General features: G+C 38.8%; 1 protein-coding gene across 6 annotated transcripts; it reads right to left on the bottom strand.

Annotated features, from left to right (window-relative positions):
• Positions 1 to 10,076: 10,076 nt before the first annotated feature.
• Positions 10,077 to 16,261, bottom strand: LOC108439572. 6 transcript variants are annotated; one of them, XM_037537628.1, is made up of 8 exons: positions 16,152 to 16,260; positions 15,751 to 16,056; positions 15,169 to 15,246; positions 13,525 to 13,710; positions 13,368 to 13,439; positions 12,961 to 13,028; positions 12,329 to 12,451; positions 10,077 to 11,194 (listed from the first exon to the last, which is right to left on the bottom strand). In XM_037537628.1, the coding sequence occupies exons 1-7, from the start codon at positions 16,195 to 16,197 to the stop codon at positions 12,335 to 12,337; spliced, it is 873 nt and encodes a 290-aa protein (XP_037393525.1). In that variant the 5' UTR covers positions 16,198 to 16,260; the 3' UTR covers positions 10,077 to 11,194; positions 12,329 to 12,334. The 6 variants fall into 6 exon arrangements, with proteins under 6 accessions (XP_037393525.1, XP_037393521.1, XP_037393526.1 ...); XM_037537624.1 differs by having other exon boundaries at positions 15,169 to 15,489; positions 16,152 to 16,259; XM_037537629.1 differs by lacking the exon at positions 15,169 to 15,246 and having other exon boundaries at positions 16,152 to 16,261.
• Positions 16,262 to 21,772: the final 5,511 nt, after the last annotated feature.

The following is a 21,772-nucleotide window of genomic DNA, read 5'->3' as shown; positions in this document are numbered from 1 at the left end:
GGTAACCCATGCAACATGCAACCTCCACACAGAAAGGACCCTGGTCACCTGGCTGGGAGTCCAACCCAGGCTCTTGCTGTGAGGTGACTGCACCACCAACGCATATATTAAACACTTATTTTAGATGAAAACTGAACTACAGAAAGGTCAAAACATCAAGAATGGTGTACTGAAATGCTGAAATGTTGTTTTTCACTTTCTGATATCTAAATACTTCTATAGTTTTGTAACAATATTTGGAGAAAAAGAACCACTATAATCAGATCTATCATTTCACTATTCAAAATTTTAAATGATAACAATTGTGAAATGAAATGCTGAAATGGTGTTATCCACAGTGTAGTGAAAACTTATTTACAATAAACATTTCTCACAGATAAATATGACTAAGACTGAATATTTCTAATAGCGGCTCATTGTCTTCACCGAATAACTACAGCTGGCTCAGAGGAACCGTTCCTTTACAGCAACTCAGTCGTTGGGTTGTTTTATATCTGTTACTTTCTTACTCAACATTGTTTATGTCACGCATCCTATAAGTGCCTCACTGGATACGAACTCTAATTCCCAGAATCCTATGGGGGATCACATGACTCCTCACATGACTGGGCACACCTCTCAGCGCTCTCCTTCACCGGACTAGTGATGTAAGATCAAATCAAATTTATTTGTAGCGCTTTTTACAACTGATGATGTCACAAAGCAGCTTCACAGAATTCCAGGAAAGACAAAGTTTTAACAAGAATGTAAAATCCCCCAGGTGAGCAAACCAGGGGCGACAGTGGCAAGGAAAAACTCCCTCAGAGCTGAGGAGAAACCTTGGGAGGAACCAAGGCTCACAAGGGGGGACCCATGCTCCTCCTGGTCAGACTACCTACAAATAACTAGCAGAACTAATCAGAGCCAGGCCGGGGGCGAGGCAAATGACCAGGCCCTTTATACCCTTTATTATTTAATAAAGCTGGGGCTTACAAGTTTCGGCACCACGGAAAACAACTATGTCATTTTGAAGTCCATCAAGGGCATGAAATATAACACACCAAGAGAACAACAAAAACATTAGGCTACATGGTAACTAGTGATAAAACAACACAAATTCAAAGCAGTTCAGCATCACGGATAGCAATCGGATCATTTTGACACCCACTTTATCTATTTCAAATCAGCAGCTTTTAAGTTTGGTAAAACTGGCTCAGCGGCCCACATGTTCAAAAACACAAGTGCTTTAGGCCTATTCACTACTGTTTGAAGGGCATACGACGAGCCTTGGGCTCCGTGAACTCATCCACGATGCTCTGTATGTCAGTTTTCTTTGCTCTCTCTTTCTCTATGGACAACATGGCAAGTCCACTCAGTCTCTCCTTTCCCACTGTGCTCCTCAAGTGGTTTTTAATGAGTTTTAACGTGGAGAATGAGTGCTCAGAGGTTGCAACGGTGATGGGAAGAGTCAAAAATAAAAGGAGGGTGGCGCAAACCTCACTGAATGTAGAAGTTACTGCTGGGTGGTTGACAAGGAGCATTTTTGCCAGATCCGTATTGGACGTATACCGTGCTCATCTGGATACAATCAGGAGAGGGCCAGCTACTTGAAATCTTATCCTCTCTCCCATCCGGGTCCCCTCTAGGCCCGGGCCGGGGGCGTGCCGCCCTCCCAGACCCCCTTGAAGCCCCGCCCCTGGCTAAATTCCCAAACTGTCAGTCGGTCTGTGTGGAGCTGGAGAACGAACAGCCGGCTGGGCAGCGAGTGGGCGGAGCTCGTTACTCTGACGTAGCAACAAGCTGCTTGTTAAGGAGCTATAATTTGGCAGAAGGAACTGAACATTAAATCATATTAAACGGCGCGTTCACGGCTGTTTCTTAATGTCTTACTTTATTTATTTAACCATTGTATAAAAGCGATATGGCACTCAAGGGCGTGTTAGCGTGTATAACTACTGTTGTTCTCAACTGTGTAGGTGGGGAGATGAAAGCTCTGTAGACACTATCTGGATTTAAACATGAACAACTTTATTTCAAATGAAAAGATAGTGCTGTGGCCCTGTTGAGAGTCCCAAAGGCCGAATGTGGGATTCCCTCCAAGTCCGAGATGGTTCAGCTTTTTAAACTGAGTGTGCGCACACACATAACGCACACACATAACGCACATCCATACATTCACATAAGGAAACATCTGGAAAAGCTTATTCTAATGCTAAGATTAAGCGAGGGGCCCACCTCTCCCTTGGGACCTAGAGCTTCAAACCTGGGCCCCCTTGACCATTCCAAACCCAAGACATAGTGCTTTCAGATAGCACACAACTAAATGTATATTAGAGCCCAATATCATATCAATGTCATATATAGCATTTTTATCAAGCCTGATACACTTCACTACCATTTGCCAAACGTGTAGATTAGTCTCATCTTCAGAGTGTGATCAATTCGGCCTGAGCCATAAAACTGCTGCAATATCAAGTTTAGCTCAGTTTTGTCAGATTTTGCCAGATCCATATTAATACTGTTTTGTTCCAGCCAGACTGTACAGCATCTTACAGTCCATTTTGTTTGGCGAATGGTTTCCGGCTGATTCCAGGTTGTTTAGCTGTTCTTCTGTCACAGCTGCTGACTGAAAACCGGCTCAGTGGTGATGACAGTTTTGGAATTTAGTGAAGTCTCATCTTCGCAGTCGGACCAAATCGGCTGTCAGTCGAATGTGATCTTAATAGAGTCCGTTTGTGCGCGAAGTAAGAAGTAAAAACGTTAAAATGGCTCGAGCGTCTCCTGCCGCTGTGGACCTCGCTGGTTAGTAATGATGTCTCAGGAGTGACGCAGTGCTTTGTTAGAACGCTTCTCAACCAATCAGCTTGCGTAGCGAACTGTCGTAAAATGCTTAATTGACCAGCGTGTCGTTCGGCCAATCATATCAGAGCTCCTACGTTGTGAGACAATCATGTGAGACCTGGGGGTGGGTCTCTGCTTATACAGGGCAAAGTAATCAGCAGCCGAGCAGGACATGGGGTTTTGGCTAAAAGCTCACTACAATAAACAGACCTTACTCAAAACACACAGAGTGAAACAGTGTTAAATGGAGTGAATTTATCCACCTACAATATGAATTTGTGGCCATTTGTGGTCAGCATTGCTGGATATCTGTCTTTTTTACTCGGTTGTTTGTTAATTCTACCTAGTGTGAATGAACGAGAGGGAAATAATGTTTTTGACAGCTCTTTATATGATTTATTTTGGAATTTCTCTTCAGTATTTCTGAACAATGAATGTTTACAGTAAGTGAAATGTACTGTAAATGTTTACAGTAAGTTAATGTCAGTGAAGAGCACGAGGCAACTGAAGCTAAGTGTGAAGAGGTCATCATAACTTGGTTTTATATCCCTCAATTCCTCAGTCTATAGATATAAATTAAGATGCAGCAGCTCCGTTGAAGGACGATCAGATAAGATTTTTACCAGTTAAACAAAAAATGATTCATGATTATTTCCTTGAGGTTCTGTAAATTTGAGTTTAATAAAAATGAAGGTATTACTAAGCATAGGAGGAGAGGGAGAGAAAGGACTGAAGGAGCAGATCTGATGGAGTTTAGTGATCGAGAAGGCGAGGGACAGCTGTGTAAGCTTTCAGTTAAAATTAATACTGAATTAAGTTTGACTTAACTGAGGAAATAGAATATTTGTCATGGCCATGAAATTAACATAGCTTAATAAAAATGCCTACAAAGGAAAATCATGCTCTTTCTGGTTGCACCAATTGAGACTGAGCTGATCTATAGTCTGTGTTTAAATAATATATTTATGCCCTTGCAGTTTATCTAATGGAGTGGAAACAGTATTGCTGCTTGATGTTGTAAAATCCATTGTAAATGGATGGAAATAGTGTTTGTTATACTGGCTCTGTGCTCAATTCAGACTACAAAGAGACAGATTCACTGTGTGCCAATTTGACCAAATAACCCTTTTTGATATATTTAATACGGCTTATGTATTTAACATTTTCTGGCTGTTGCTACTCTAAAAGTGCATTATAAACATTTTGGGGCCATTGAAAAAGTTTTCTTTGGGGACCATGCGCCTCAGACGCCTTAGTTCTAGCCTTTATCTAACATAGCCCCCTTAATTAGCACTAATGTACCTGTAAAGAAGTAAATTAGCTGGAGCAGATGTTGCTGACTGTGTTTGGAAGGGTTGATCACCACTTCTGCAGGAATCAGTAGTGCTGTATAACGGACAACACTGATAAAATAAACAAAACAAGATGATAATTTGCAAGTGGTAGGAATTCTTATATATTATGTAAAAAAAATAATAAAATTTTACTTAACCAAAGGTACTGAAAGCTCTGATAGGCAATGTGGAGAAGTTTATTTCTGCAGGTTGTGATCTGGTGATGAGTGGCGTGTCAGAGGAGGTGATGATGTTTTCAGGAGTATCTATAGTCCTGCCCCAGCACTGACCTACAGACCAAAACAAACACTGTTAAATGGGAATTTAGATCTGCCTAATCAGGAATCAATCATTTACATGAAAATATATCCTTTACAGAGAAAGCGAACCTCCTTCTACTTATATCAGACCTGGCTGATGAGGAGCAGGAAGACCCACATATGTTCAGTCACAAAATCTCTTTGCTTAGTGTATGCATTGTATACAGAAAATAAAAATAAAAAGAAGAAATGGCGAAAAAAAAAACTGTATGTCAGCAATTCGTTGTATGGCCAGCAGAGGTCTCAGTCCCCAGAGTAACTACCTGCACCTTATTTCAGTAATCAGCCACTGCTTAAATAGCCCTTCCTTCCAGCCAGGCAGTGCGAAGTATTGCCAGTTCACTTGTGTCTGCATACTGAGCGTTTTGGAATAACTACCTGTCTTGTGTATCTGACTCTCTGCCTGGACCTTTGGATTTTTGCCTTTTGCTCCATGGTTTTGGATGATTGGTTATCAAACGGACTGGTTTTGACCTGTTTTCTATGCCTTTTGACCATGAGGTTTGTATTGCCCCTTCTACTATTAAACCTGCACATGGATCCTTCTGCAGTTTCTGAGTCTGTTGTGTCACTCTGTATTTGTTTGTGGTTCATTGTAAGTTCATTAAACTCACTATACCTAATGTATTTCAATATAAAGAAAAAATATAATATATTTTTTAAAATATATAACTATAAAAATAGAATATGACATTCACTGTACAGGAGGAGTAATATCAACACAGTACATAATATCATTAAAAGATATAATAAAATATAGAAGCATATATATATATATATATATATATATATATATATATATATATATATATATAAAACTCATACAGAAATGTAATGGAAGTAGTTCAAATATAAATAAACTACACTTATGCTAAGTGTTGGTTTTGGTGAACACAATTTCAGTTCAGACTATTAACAAGGCATAACAAATTAAATTAACATTTTTTTAGAATAAATGGAAAAAATGGAAAAACCTCAGGTCCAAATCAAAGAAACACACAAAATGCACAATATTCTAAAGTGGTGAATGATCCAATTTGGGGCTGTGTGTGTGTGTGTGTGTGTGTGTGTGTGTGTGTGTGTGTGTGGTACCTCTGTGTCTCCAGCAGGTGATCATCAATACTCCAAATAACAGAAGCAACAAAACCACAAGGATCTGTGTAATAAAGACCTGTGTAATAAAACACACACACAAAGGTTAAGAAAGCAGAAAGTGGCTCTTTCTTTCAGTGCTGATTAAAATGGACAGTTCTTTGACCTAGCTGTAGACTTAATGTTGCTTGTTGGTTTGTATTGGGTGGTTCTGATGGAGAAGCTAATGGAGTTGTAATTGGGTCTGTTGGACTTTGACAAACAGGCTGCATTCTCTGATTTCCTTCTCAGTCTGACACCTGTAGTCTCCCTCATCTTCTTCTCTCAGGTCAGATATGAGCAGAGAGAGATTAGCAGGAGAGTCCTCATTAAACTGCTGAAGTCTCTCTCTGTACTGATCAGCACTGAACACTTTAGTCCACTCTTTCCCTCTATAGACCTGCCAGGTGATTCTCTGAGGTTTGGTCAGCAGGTTAGTGCAGGAGCAGGGCAGCAGTACTGAGCCGCCAGTGTGTCCTCTGACTTCTTTAAACGTCAGTTACCTGAGAGTCTGCAGCCTGCACACACACACAAAGAACACCTCACATCTTATTATGAATTAGAGAAATCATCCAGAGCTCTGAATGAATGTGTGAAATAACTGCTCTTACCTGCAGTGAAGTGAAACACCACATGCAGAAGATACAAACACTCCATCACCACTGATTCTTCTACACACACTAATGTCCCTCAAAGAGAAACACACTCTACCACACTGCCTGTGTCTCTCTCTCTCATATTCTCTTTCCTTCACAGGAAACCTCAACAAACATTGCCATTTCTTCTTTTATATACACTCACCTGACACTTTATTAGGTACTTTATTAGCTAGTAAAAGTTTGGACCCCCTTTTGCCTTCAGAACTGCCTTAATTCTTCATGGCATACTTTCAACAAGGTGTTGGAAACGTTCCTCAGAGATCTTCTTTATTTATTTGAGTTCCTGTTGCCTTTCTATCATCTCGAACCAGTCTGCCCATTCTCCTCTGACCTCTCACATCAACAAGGCATTTTCGCCCACACAACTGACCGCTCACTGGATATTTTCTCTTTTTCGGACCGTTCTCTGTAAACCTTAGAGATGGTTGTGTGTGAAAATCCCAGTAGATCAGCAGTTTCTGAAATACTCAGACCAGCCCGTCTAACACCAACAACCACGCTACGTTCAGAGTCACTTAAATCTCCTTTCTTCCCCGTTCTGATGCTCGGTTTGCACTTCAACAAGTTATCTTGACCACCTCTACATGCCTAAATGCATTGAGTTGCGGCCATGTGATTGGCTGATTAGCTATTTGTTAACAATTAACAATTGAAAAGTACCTAATAAAGTGTGTGTGTGTGTGTGTGTGTGTGTGTGTGTGTGTGTGTGTGTGTGTGTGTGTGTGTGTGTATATATATATATATATATATATATATACATAGATGAGTGGAAGCTGTTATAGCTGCAAAGGGGAGACCAACTCCATATTAATGCCTGCAGATCTTTAGGTATAATATGTGTCCCAATACTGTTGTCCATATAATGTACATCTATTTTTTATTTGTCCTCACATATATTTAAACATACTGTACCTATGAACCTATGAAGTTCATACTGGCTCTCTCTAATTTCAAACATCATCTGAATACAGTTAGGAAGTAAATCATTTTGTGCTTTGTATATTATCTGTGAGCTATTAAAGTCAACTAGATCACAAAATTTGAAGCATGTAAATTAGTAAATAGTGTGTTAGTTGGTGCATAATAATGCAAATGATTTACAATATAGCTTTTTTTTTGTAGCATGAAAACTGGATTAATGTTGGTTTAGAAAAAAGCTCCAAACAGTAGGTAATATATGGAACTATGAGTGGGCAATACATTAGATATAGTGACTTCTGATCCAAGATATCTTTAGTTTTATATAATCTTGCAGTGGTTATAGACATTTTTGTTTTTACGTCATTTATTTGTTGTCTCCAACATAATTTTCCAAAGCAATGTGAATTAGTTTCATCAGCAAATTAACAAATTTTAAAAATTTAAAGACTTTACATACAGATGGTCATTCAGTTAATTGTGATTTTATGACATTATTACACCTTTACACTTTTGCTGTTTTCATTTTGCTGGAAAATATACCTTTTTGGTAGGATTGATTTTAGATATGTGTAAATGGTTTCACTCTGCATTCTGTAATATTTTTTCTAAAGACATATCAATTTTAGCCCCATCAGTGGACTTTTTATTTTTAAGTTAACAATACCTTTTCAATTTTGCCATTTTTTACTCTCCCTGTTCCTTTAGTGCTATAGTGTTCCAGTAGTTTGTAATAATGTTCCTTCTTTCTAATCTCATTGGCTCTCATTAGTGATGGCTTCTGGTGTTCTGTTATGCAAATCAAGTAAACCATAATTTTAAAGGCAAATACTTCAAGGCCAACATATCAAATGATGAAACTGAGAAATTTTATTGTGTTTAAACCTCTCCACATCTTAACTTCTGAAAGACTCAGCTTCTCTGAGAGACAGTTTTTGTACTCAGTCATGTTACTCTCCTGTTGCCAATTAACCACTAGGTGTTTTTTTAGCATTGCACAGCGTTACCAGTCTTTTGTTGCCCCTGTCCCAACTTTTTTGAAACATGTTGTTGGCATCAAATTCAAAATGGGCATTTGTTTTTCAAAAAGATAATATTTTTTTTCAACATTTGTTTCAACATTTGATATGTTGTCTATTTTTAATGAAATATAGGGTTTATATGATTTGCAAGTTATTGCATTTTGTTTTTCTTTACATTTTGCACAGCATCTCAATTTTTTTGGAAACAAAAAAAATAATACAAGTTTGACCTGTTTTTGTTTTTATATTTTAAAAAATCATCAATAAAAAAACATGAAGGTGGTCTTTTATGTCATTATTAATCGCATGTCCTATTAATCATAAACAACTCATATCCTTCCACTCCGGCATCATGAACTTTCTCATTATCAAGCCAAGTCTCAGATACAGCAATGACAGTGAACGTATTGAATTTACTTAAATAATCCTTGATTTTAGGGAAGTTTATATAGAGGCTTCTGATGTTATTGACAAACCACCTTCCATTTTCACATTACTTTTGAACTGTTCATCTATGTAATTCTCACTATTGTTGACTATTATTGTAGAACTGGATTTCTAGGTCACTATAATTTTTAATCTCATATATTTTATGTTCTGTGTGCTCAAACGTTTTAACGTTCAAATTTTTATAATTACTGCATCGTCTATACAAATGATCACCCAAACACACCATATTAATGTCTGCAAACTCTTCCTCATCTGTGTCTGTAAATGGAAACGAATAGTCTTCATCCAGATCTGATACAAACTGCTTACACACAATCCGAACCACAAAAGTCCACATCTATCATCCTCCCCTGGAGGAAATATTCAATAGTATGTGCACATCATACTCACCCAGACAGAGTGAGACCAGTTATGCTCTCTTTGATGCCACAGATGGCTACGGCATCACCGAGCACTCAACTCGAGATTTCTGGACTTTCAAACACCTAAAAGAGACACTAATCACATAAGATGTGGTCTTATCATCCCTTATTAACCTTTTGGAGGAAAGCTATACAAATACTGCTGTTTGATCTTCAGATACAGGAGAACCTTCTAGAAAGTAAACTAGGACTTCCATTTTAGCATATTACATAAATTCAGTTTGAGAGAGTCTTTACACTGAGCTCAAATGTATTGCTCACCCACTGTGTCTGTTATAACAATGATATTGTGACGAGGAGCGAAGAGGCGGACGCATACGCTTAGATAAGTGTCTTTTATTATGGGCAAATCCAGGATCATAGTCGTAACGGTCCAGGTTCATGTAGCCAACACAGAGAGAATATGGGTCAGACATGACACAATAAACACTGATTAAAATCTACAATGGGGAAACAGACCAAACAGCATGAGCATACAAACAGTACATCCAAACAGTTCAAACAACAATGACCAAGGCAAACACAGGGCTTACATACACAAGGGCTAACAAGGGATCACAAGACACAGGTGGAAACACAGGTGGGAACAATCAGGGGTGGTGTAACCAAACAAGGGGGCAGGACAGAAAAAACAAAACAAAATGCACATGGAAGACCAGGAAGTAAACACGAGCACATGGACAGGACAAAGGTAAACACAAGCACATGAGGAGACTGGGAGGGGCCAATCATGACAGATATCAGTGCTTTACACTTTTTCATGGTACTTGAAACATCAACTGCAAGATCAGTTTAAATGCAGAAAACAGACTGCATTTTATGCATAACCCTACTAAATCTAATTACAAAGTACATAAACTGATTTTCACATACATCTGACCTCCCCATTAACTGGAAAAATCTTCCACAAGTGTGTGGGACTGACTGGAATGCTGAACCTTATTTCCTAACCATTGCTACAGACAATATCACGTACCTAGGAATAAACATGTCCTCCAAATTGCCAGAGAGAAATTTATTAGAAGACATTTTACATTACTATTAAAAAACAACAGCTTGTTTAAATCACTGGATGAACTTACCTATTTCTATTGTAGGGTGTATTACCACAAGTAAAAAGACACTTCAAAAATGATACTGTTTGTAATGATTCAGTACATTAGACACATTGACATCCAAGTTATAATGGAGTAACAAAAAAAAACAGAAAACAAATAATGAATAGAACTCAAAACATTACAAAGAGACGAGGATCATGGAGCACAACATTTTCAACATTATTACTTTGCAAATCAGCTTCAATGCTTAGTTCGATGGAGACAAGGAGACTATAGATTTACCATTCCTCAATGAAAAACACAGATCATCACAACTTTAACAGATGAACAAATGATTTTTAGCATATTCATACCCATAAAACATAATCTAGGCTTTAGAATCAACACATTACTACTTGTTTACAACATACTGGAAATAATCTGTAAAAACACCTTCACAATGAGCAGGAATACAAACATACAGTTAATTCAGTAAAAGGTTGTACATAGAATGCGTGTTATACAATATAACATTGTTAAAATACAGAGATGTGCTCAGTGTGTAGTCGTCAGCAATTCACTATTTGGTCACTCTCTCTCGCCCTGTTCCCAAATCAAACCACCTGTACCTTTATCTCCTTAATCAGTCACACCTTAAATACTCCACCCATTCAGCCAGTCAGTGTGAAGTATTGCCTGTTCCTTTCTGTCTGACTACTGAGTGTTTGCTTCGTCTGTCTGGCTGGGGTTTTGAGCCTCTGCCTGAACTATTGGAATCTGCTTTTGCCTTTTGTCCCTTTTGCTCTGTCTGCCTGTTTTTTTTTCTCTGTTACGACCCTTTTTGCTTTGCCTTTTGACAGTGTATTTGTGACTGCCCTTTTTGTTAATAAATCTGCACATGGATCCTTCTCAAGTTCCTGAGTCTGCTTCATCACAGTAGCCAAAACTGCCACACCACACCTTTGGAAGTTGCCACTCTTCTGCTTGGGATACAGCATTCCAGCATCACTTTGTTTGTGCTTTTTAGGGGAACTCTCTGCAGTAGAGCTCTCCATTAAAGACACCACACCCATGCTCATAGCTGTAATGAGTGCAAACGAACAAGCAAACAAACAAAAACATTACTAAAAAAATACATATTACATTTGTTAAAAGATAATCTATGACACAAACATAGACACAGACTTCAGCTGCGCTCAGAAATGAAACTACAACATTTAACTAAACATTTTCAGCCTTGCTAAAATCCTACATATTTCTTATATTTAATACCTGTTCTTGAGGTCCACTTATGGTGTTTATGTGGCTTTATGTGCCAAAAACAGCCCTAAATAATTTTTACACGATCATTTTCCAACTTTTTTTTACTGGGGGTGGTGGAGAAGCTAGAGGGGCTGAGATTTAAAAAGAAAAAAGTGTTTTCAAGACATCACAAGAAATGAATTAGTTCAAAGTGGACTGTGTTTGGACCTTAGTTTGCATATATGCATGTGTTGAAAGTTATAACAATATTTATGTACTACATCAAAAGCTTATTTTAAAAAAGTGTAGAAAGTTTGTTTTTCATAATATGTCCTCTTTAAAGAGCTGGACTGAGTCAGGACTGAGTCAGAGGAACAGCTCAACAACCTCAGTCAGCTTATTCATAATTGTTATGGTTTAATTTCATTATGGAACTGAACAGAATAAGTCCAGATGTTTGCACATAAGACACTGCACTGCACGTCATGACAGACTGTCTCTGGGTGACCACATGGTGCGTGTTAAGACGACTGAAACTTCCCCTTTTCTCTAACCAAATATGTGTAAACTACAGACTTTTGGCTTTCTCAGCATTTAGTGTGAAAGGACTCGACTCACACAACAGCAAGCAAACTGTCACACATTCTCCAACAAACACAGCCACTATAACCTATACCAAACAAATTCTCCTGTTTATCAGTAAAATGAATGGGCAGTAAAATAAACAAAGCCATGATCTTGAACATGAACTATGGTGTCATTTTGTTTATGGGGGTTTTTGAAATGCCTGTAAATGTCAAACTCTCGTCCAAACAAAAGGGAAATTGAAGCATTACAGTGAATGTGAGCATGAAATCAGGACAATATGAAATTAAGCCACTTTTATATTACACTATACACAGTTATAGACAGTTAGTTACACAGTTATAGACTATAGATAGTTATAGATTATATTTATTTACTGTACATTTACTTTGGTTTAGTTTGTTTTGATGCAGGCATATTCAGTTTGCTCTCCAGTGCTGATCTGAACACGTGCTGGTGTGGCCGTGTTACTGTGGGTTACCTTAGAGTATGTCACATCATCAGAAACGGTCTGTGAAGAGAGAGAGAGAGAGAGAGAGAGAATAGAGGTATTGCATGTGTAACACACATATAAGTTGAGCTTTCCAGCAAATGCACAGATATAGTAATGTTTGCATATAAGAAAATTTGATCATTTAGATGTTTTTGATCTAGATCTCATTCTGGTGGCTTTCTTTGAGCTATATTATCTTCTGATAGAAACAGCAGAAAAATAATCTTACAAATTGCTGCTCAGGGGAGAGGATACATGTACATGTGCATTTATGTATATACACACCTTTAGTCAATACAAGTGCTATACACACATATCATATAACCATCAAACAAAATCATATAAAGTGGAAACTCTTAGTATAGAACCCAGAATACAGAGGACTATTAACAAGGCATAACATAATTCAGTTCTCTTTTCCTCTTTGCCAGTACATTCTCTAGAAGCATTTTAAGCAAAGAATTAAAAAGCTCCAAAATGGTTCACAGTTGAGTCCAGATCATCAGCAGAAAACTATGAGTGCTAACCTGATTCTCCTGCTTTCTGTTAAGGTCCAGATGTACTTTGTTGGTTACGTTCTGTCTACTTCTCCTTCCTAAGGGAAAAAAAAACTTTATCACTAAATTGTACATGGGAAGTGTAGAGAAATGTTGCAGTGTTTTAATACAGTGGATCTAGACACAACATCCAATACAGTAACACAAAAGGTAATAAACAGTGGCATGAAAATCTTTACCTATGTATCTCAAACATACCTGCAGTAAAGTAGGTGCATTTTGTAAATAACAGATTTATTTTAGGATAAATGGAAATAACGAAAAAATGTCAGGTCCAAATCCAAGAAACACACAAAAACTGCACAATATTTTAAAGTGGTAAATGATGCATTTTGGGGCTGTGCGTGTGTGTGTGTGTGTGTGTGTGTGTGTTGTACCTCTGTGTCTCCAGCAGGTGATCATCACTACTCCAAATAACAGAAGCAGCAAAACCACGAGGATCCCAAGACCTGTGTAATAAAACACACATGAAGGTTAAGAAAGCAGGAAGAGGCTCTTTCTTTCAGTGCTGACTAAAATGGACAGTTGTTTGACCTAGCTGTAGACTGAATGTTGTGTGTTGGTTTGTGGTGGGTGATTTTGACAATGTAGTTGGAGGATCTACTGATGGTGTTGGCTGTAGGTCGACTGCCTGCTGATGTGTAGTGGGCAGGTCTGATGGAGAGACTGATGGAGTTGTTGTTCGGTCTGTTGTCCATAAGTGTGTTGGAGTTTCTCTCACTGCAGAGACAATGAAAAACGTGAAAAAATCACTTCATTTGCTTCCATCAGACATTTCAATTGTCACTAGCGGTGGGAATCTCTAGGCATCTCTAGGCAAAGTATGTGTAATGATCCATAGTGAATTTACTTCCGATGTCTTTTATTAATAAAACAAATGGAAGTGATGTGCCAAGTGAACTAGAAAGCTTTCATTCACTGCTCTTGTTTTGTAGCACATGAGACGCTGGCCGCCACTCATCTGCGATAAAATGCACAGTTACGGTGAAATAAGATCTGGTGGCAGTGGATTTTCCACGCACCATGTTACAGCTGTCCAGCCCGTTTTCTTCAGTGATTCTATAACTTTGGTTTTGTTCCTGTTATAAAGGGCAGGGGGTTTGGGTTGGGTGATCGCTGTGTCAGTAAAATATCTTTGAGACGGGACGCTGTATCTTGGCTCCAAAGTGTGCAACATAGCGCAAAAGCCCTGGTTCTCATCGACTGAGTACAGGCTCTGTACTCTTTACTGCCCTATTGCAGCTCCACAGCAGAAGTAGATTTCTATGTAAAAATAAAATAATCCTCCTTTCCAGTAAAATAAAGCTCTGCTGATCATTCAACACAGTTTTAACAATAAATGATTCTAAATGCTGGAATTAATGCAGCCTTCAACTGCTAGTTCAGCCAGCTAATAGCTAATGAAAAAGACAAAGAGAAAGATGAATGTCAATAATTTGGAGATGAATAGATTTATTTGCATTTATAATCTGTCAGCTGGTTTCCTGATACATTTAATCTGCAGGGAGAAACTGTTAAACACTAAAAAACATGAAACTGAAGTCAGTTTCTTGTTCTCCAGCATCTTGTTTGAATTTTCCCGTTCCAGCTTAAATGGTGCATCAATTACATTCTGACACCTCAGGCACTATTTAAGAAATAAGGAAAAGTCGAAGCTGAGAACATGAAACTGACTTCAGCCTCGTAAAAAGTAGAACATTGAGAGACATTTTGCAAGAAACTGTTCTACTTTTGTGAAAACGTTTCCAGCTGGTGATGCAAGAAAAGCGGCTACAGCTGAGATAAAGCTTAAGGCAGTCAAAGTGAGTCTGCATTTTTGTTTGTATTATATTTTTAGTCTGTACTAGGACGTTAACACATACTGAGACAGCCCAGATGGTAAAATGGACTCAAAATGTTGTGCTCCCGAGGTGGTTTGCTTTTACTGAAAAGACAGAATGACTCTTATTAATATTTGGGTTGCAACCTCTGCACTAGCTTTTAATGTAGTGTGCCGCCATAGACTGTCCAGGCACTGCACTTCACACTTTGCAAAGTTCTGCCCTTTGTGTTCCGCCAACATTACATTATCAATTAAATCCACATCCACATCGCGATACATCTAAGAATTGATTTTCCACCCAACCTCTACTGGGCACTAATAATGCTTACATTTATTACAGGACAAAGGCGGTTTACCTTTAACTTGAAGTCTGATACGTGTAAAATCTCCCTGGACTGAACACCTGTAGTCTCCCTGATCCTCTTCAGTCAGGTCTGACATGAGTAGAGAGAGGTTTCCTGAGTTCTTATTGGTCAGTCGGACCCTGTCTCGGTGCTGTCCAGTTTGCGCAGAGTATATTTCATCAAAGTGAAGATTTACAGATTTTTTTAAACCAAACTCCCATTTAACAGTGTTTGGTTTGGTCTGTAGGTCAGTGCAGGAGCAGAGCAGGACTACAGACTCTCCTGAGAACCTCGTCACCTCCTCTGTCATTCCGCTCTTCACCAGATCACAACCTGCATTTAAGAGTGATCAGCACTACAGTGATTACGCACCTTCAATGATTTTAATCACATCTATCTGAGGTCGGACTTTTCCGCTCACAAACGTTGTGTTCATTAATAACTACAAAGTTTTTAAACATCATGGCTGCTAGTTTAATGCCTCCTTATATATTGTATATGTCAGAGTTTTCCCTTGTAAGAGAGCATGTTTAGTCTCTGACATAACTGGCTTTCATTCATAATGAACTTTCACTGATTTTTTAAACGGTTTACCTTTAACAAACAAACTGAAGAATCTGCTTTCCTTCTCAGTCTGACACCTGTAGTCTCCCTCATCTTCTTCTCTCAGGTCAGATATGAGCAGAGAGAGATTAGCAGGAGACTCCTCATTCAACTGCTGAAGTCTGTCTCTGTACTCATCAGCACTGAACACTTCAGTCCACTCTTTCCCTCTATAGACCTGCCAGGTGACTCTCTGAGGTTTGGTCTGTAGGTCAGTGCAGGAGCAGGGCAGCACTACTGAGCCGCCAGTGTGTCCTCTGACCTCTTTTATACTCTGTTCACCTGAGAGAGAGCAGCCTGCACACACACACACAAAGAACACCTCACATCTTATTATGAATTAGAGAAATCATCCAGAGCTCTGAATGAAGGTGTGAAATAACTGCTCTCACCTGCATTGAAGTGAAACGCCACAAGCAGAAGATACAAACACCCCATCCTCACTGATTCTTCTACACACACTAATGTCCCTCAAAGAGAAACACACACTCTCTACCACACTGCCTGTGTGTCTCTCTCTCATATTCTCTTTGCACAGGAAACCTCAACAAACATGTAATTTCTCCTTTTCACATCCTCTTGGTGCCTCTGCTGATCACTAACATGTTTCACTCTGATTATGTGCACTTTGTCTGCTGTATGTGATCAATAAACATGTTTAATCAGAGATGAGTAGAATAAAATTGGAGTAGATTGGAGTAGAGGAGAACTAATATCTCCTTGCTATAAAGGTTTGGAGGATCACCTCTAAATATGATAGACCTGCAGTAATAAAATCAGAGATGAACTAGTTTCCTTTTGAAGTAGTTTCTTTCTGTTTTAACACAGATTGGGCAGCATATAGAGGGTTGGCTATTCTGCAGCACACTTTGATTTGATTTGATTATATTAATTAATGGCCACTGTCCATTAGTGGACCTGCAGAAAGAGTCTATGATATAACAGCAACAAGATCAAACACAAATAGTACTACACAAAAATCTCTTTAGTGTGTACAGGACTTTTCTGAAACAATTCCTCATACTGTAAAGAGACAGCGGTCACAAAGAGTGTGTTTACTTGCACAGAAAATCTGATTTTGTCAGTAATTCTCGTGAGTGCTCTGTTAAATGCAGTTTGTTGTTTCTGGGACAGCTCTAGCCTTTGTTTCACACATGCACACAATTCGGAAAATGAAAGAATCAGTGTAAGGACATACATCAAAGAACACCTCACATCTTATTATGAATTAGAGAAATCATCCAGAGCTCTGAATGAAGGTGTGAAATAACTGCTCTCACCTGCATTGAAGTGAAACGCCACAAGCAGAAGATACAAACACCCCATCCTCACTGATTCTTCTACACACACTAATGTCCCTCAAAGAGAAACACACACTCTCTACCACACTGCCTGTGTGTCTCTCTCTCATATTCTCTTTCCACAGGAAACCTCAACAAACATGTAATTTCTCCTTTTCACATCCTCTTGGTGCCTCTGCTGATGACTAACATGTTTCACTCTGATTATGTGCACTTTGTCTGCTGTATGTGATCAATAAACATGTTTAATCAGAGATGAGTAGAATAAAATTGGAGTAGATTGGAGTAGAGGAGAACTAATATCTCCTTGCTATAAAGGTTTGGAGGATCACCTCTAAATATGATAGACCTGCAGTAATAAAATCAGAGATGAACTAGTTTCCTTTTGAAGTAGTTTCTTTCTGTTTTAACACAGATTGGGCAGCATATAGAGGGTTGGCTATTCTGCAGCACACTTTGATTTGATTTGATTATATTAATTAATGGCCACTGTCCATTAGTCGACCTGCAGAAAGAGTCTATGATATAACAGCAACAAGATCAAACACAAATAGTACTACACAAAAATCTCTTTAGTGTGTACAGGACTTTTCTGAAACAATTCCTCATACTGTAAAGAGACAGCGGTCACAAAGAGTGTGTTTACTTGCACAGAAAATCTGATTTTGTCAGTAATTCTCGTGAGTGCTCTGTTAAATGCCGTTTGTTGTTTCTGGGACAGCTCTAGCCTTTGTTTCACACATGCACACAATTCGGAAAATGAAAGAATCAGTGTAAGGACATACATACGGTAATCAGTGCATCAAATACCCCCTTGTAATCAGACAGTCTCTGTACTCCACTAGCTACAAAACACTTAAATATTACTTTGGTGCTGTGGAATATAAAGTTTATACAGTTTAGAATGGTACGATATACTGTAAGCATAACATAACCACATAAACTGCATGATACATGTACATACTATTCACTCTGCAAACAAAAACCATGCCACTGTATATCTGACCAGCATCACTCATAACAACATCTGTCCTGGATACAATCCAGAGTTACAGATAGGGTACTTTTTAGCATAATATGAGCTCTTTAAAGGGTAGAGGCCTTACACACTCTCAGGAAAAAAGGTTCTGAACTGTCACCGCCCCTCTTGTCACAGTCAGGGTCAATGGAACATCTTCAATACCTTTAGTCAGGTTGATTTTTCAAGGGGCATCACTCATACAACAGGCAGAGAACAGACATGCAGGCACACAGCAGGCAAACCCATTAGCAACAGCCAGGTAAAAAAAGCAGGAGTCAAAAAGAAAAATATCAAACAAGGAGAACATGGCTGTGTTGTGAGAACAGCTGAAAAGCCCACACATAGACTGTACACTCCAAGTCAGATGGGTGAATGGATGAACAAGTGGAAAGATGCAAAGGGTCTTGGGAAAGAAGCTGTTGCAGAGTCTGGTGGATAGTTCAATACCTTCTGCCAGATGGCGGAACACACATCCTTGTGGATAAAGACCTTTTGGTAGGAGATGTTAATGGTGGGTAGAGACACCCCAATGATCTCTTCAGCTCTCCTCACAAGCTGTTGTAGGTTCCTGTGGTCTGAGATGGTGCATATGAGATATGAGACAGTGAGACAGCTGCTTAGGATGTTGCCTTTTGTACCCCTGTAGATAGTAGAGAGGTTGGAAGGGGAGTGTTGAGGGGTCATTAGTGATGTGTACACCAAGACACACCAAGAGCTTTTGACTCTCTCCAAAGGTGAATCATTGATATGCAGTGGAGAGCGACTGCTGCTCCTCCTGAAGTCAGCGGCCATTAATTGTTGTCTAAGCTCCAGTGTGCAAGCTGCTCCACTTCCTCCCTGTATGCTGACTTGTCATTGTTGCTGATAAGACTCACCACTGTAGGATCATCAGCAAACCTGATGATGTGATCTGAGCTTTGCTTTGCAACACAGTCATGAGTCACAACACTCACATCAAGATCTTTTCTGAATTCAACCGTTGGGTCAAAGAGAAGTGAATAGCAAAGGATGTGGTGTTCTCTGACGATCGTTCAGGGTGACCCCGAAAATAGATCCAGTTTGGAAGAAGGACTGCTTTTTATGCATTTTATTACCAAGGTTTTAAAACGCTCCTGATGACGGAAGTGCTTTAGGTCAGTATTCATTGAAGTAACAGAACAAATTTTCAGCGCAGGGATGATGGTAATCATTTTGAGGGTGGTCACTCTGGGCCTGTCTCAGAGAAATACTGAAGAAGCCTCTAGCTGGTCAGCACATACCCTGAGTACCCAGTCATGAGCCATCTCCTGTAGGTCAGCCCTGGAAAAGGTAATATGTTTTTAGGGTCGTTCTGTTTTTCAAAGTTTTTTCACAAAAAATCTTCAGTGCATTTGGGAGCGAGGCATCACCATCACAGACATATGATGTCACTTTGTAGTCAGTGATGGCCTTGGTATTTAGAAAGTGTCTGCAGATTTTCTGTGCATAGTTGTGCTTTGCCACTCTGATAGTCCAGGCCAGGTTGGCTTTTCTTTGGAAAAATCTTTGGATTAACTAAGTGTAAGATTGACTTCAGAAAGAATGTTGTAGCACTAGGATCATGCTGTCAGTTAAGATGAAAGTTTTTTTAACCAGTTTTAGCTTCACGACCCAGTTTTCTGAGTGCTGTTTATGTCTCATCACATATTATCTTTCTAGAGACTTTAGAGAAGCTCCTGTGGTTGGACAGACATTTTCAGAACAAGAACGTCATGTTTCAGCTATGTCTGATAACACAGAGTTCACATGAACTTTGGAGTAAGCAATTCTACGCAAAACCTGTCAGTCTTATGTGCAGACGTCTCTCACAGTTTGAGCTTATGTGTTGAAATAAGGTCTGATGAAGTAACTCAGCCACTGAACAAGATGGTTGATGATTAGACAGTGAGATGGAACAGAAGAGCTTGTGTCCACTTGGAATTCAGACCAGAATAAATAAGTGCTCAATAACATTTTCTGAGCCAGCAAGCCATTGGTTACAAGTTCAAATGCCCAGACCGAGCATACCTGTTTTTGCTCTTGGACAAGGCCCTCCACTGTTCTACTGGTGATGCTGTGCTGCTAATAGACAGGGCACAGTAGCAAAATGACAAATTTCCTATGTAGGACCATTAAAATACATAACATAGCAAATACTATTGCAATGAGAAAGTAAAACAACACAAGATTCACTTCTGTTATGTGTTATATGGTTAAGTGTAGGTTGAATAGAAATCATCACACTGAGAAACTCCTGACAGGTGAAAAACAGTAAAGTTGTAACAAGATGCAGACATGTTTGCTAAAATATTGGTCTAAAATGATCTGAGGCACTGACAGTGACCATTACAACCACACTCACCAACATACAGCAGAAAACACAATTAAATGCCTGCAACACAAACACATCCTAAAACTAACAAACAACAACAATAGCAATAACAACAAATGTCTACTTTTATGGAAGGGATGGTGTGTAAAGCTTAACCTTGCATGCTAACATTCCAGAGTTCCCCTTGATTTTATGTTCTCTGAGAGAGGGCAGCCTACACAAACACAAACACACACACACACACACACACACACACACACACACACACACACACACACACACACACACACACACACACACACAAAGAATACCTCACATCTTATTATGAATTAGAGAAATCATCCAGAGCTCTGAATGAAGGTGTGAAATAACTGCTCTCATCTGCAGTGAAGTGAAACACAACAAGCAGAAGATACAAACACTCCATCATCACTGATTCTTCTACAAACACTGATATCCCTCAAAGAGAAACACACACACTCTACCACACTGGCTGTGTGTGATCAATAAACACGTTTAATCAGAGATGGGTAGAAAAAAGAGGAGTAGAATGATAGCTTATGTGCAGAGGAATACATCTCTGATATATCATTACTGTAACTGTTCAGAATGACTTTGTTAAAGAAATCAAGTCAGAAGAAGGGAAACTGTTGGGAGTATCAGCTCTAAATGTAGTAGATCTGTAGTAATACAACCAGAGATTGGAGTGAGCAGTTCTACACAATCCTGTTAGTTTTATGTGCAGATTTCTCTCTCAGTTTGAGCTTATGTGTTAAGGCCTGATGAAGTAACTCAGCCACTGAAGATGGTGGTTGAGGATCAGACAGACAGAAGGAACTGAAGGGGCTTGTTTGTTTATTCAGAATTCAGACCAGAATGAAGAAGTGGTCATGAAATAAGCTTCTAATGTGTCATATATTTCTCTGTAGTCACTAGAAAGTATGACATTTTATTATTATATTTATTATAATTATGACCCCTGACAGATGCAGAGAAAAACATGCAACAGGTGCAGCTCAAAAAAACTCAGTGAAACCTTTATCCCATTCCATATCACTTTCATGTAGTATGTAAACATAATTGAAGATTAAAAATGGATCGTTCACTCCACATATACAAACAAATATCTCAAACTAACCTGTTTTTTGGGTTGGGAGGAATGGAATGTAGAATGCCTGTACGTATGTCACAATTCACAATTACTCCTCAGATTTTCTCTCACTGTTTTATTCTCTTAAACACATCAGATTCAGGACTTCTTCATCTCTCAAATCACAAAGAAATACCAGAAAACGAGAATTTTATTCTGATGTATTTATTATTTCATACTGTCTGTACAGAGAGAAGATTAAAATGGTGTAA

The sequence above is a fragment of the Pygocentrus nattereri genome, chromosome 4 (assembly GCF_015220715.1).
Source record: "Pygocentrus nattereri isolate fPygNat1 chromosome 4, fPygNat1.pri, whole genome shotgun sequence".
Taxonomy (NCBI): Eukaryota; Metazoa; Chordata; class Actinopteri; order Characiformes; family Serrasalmidae; genus Pygocentrus; species Pygocentrus nattereri.
This window is presented reverse-complemented; position numbering and strand designations above follow the sequence as displayed.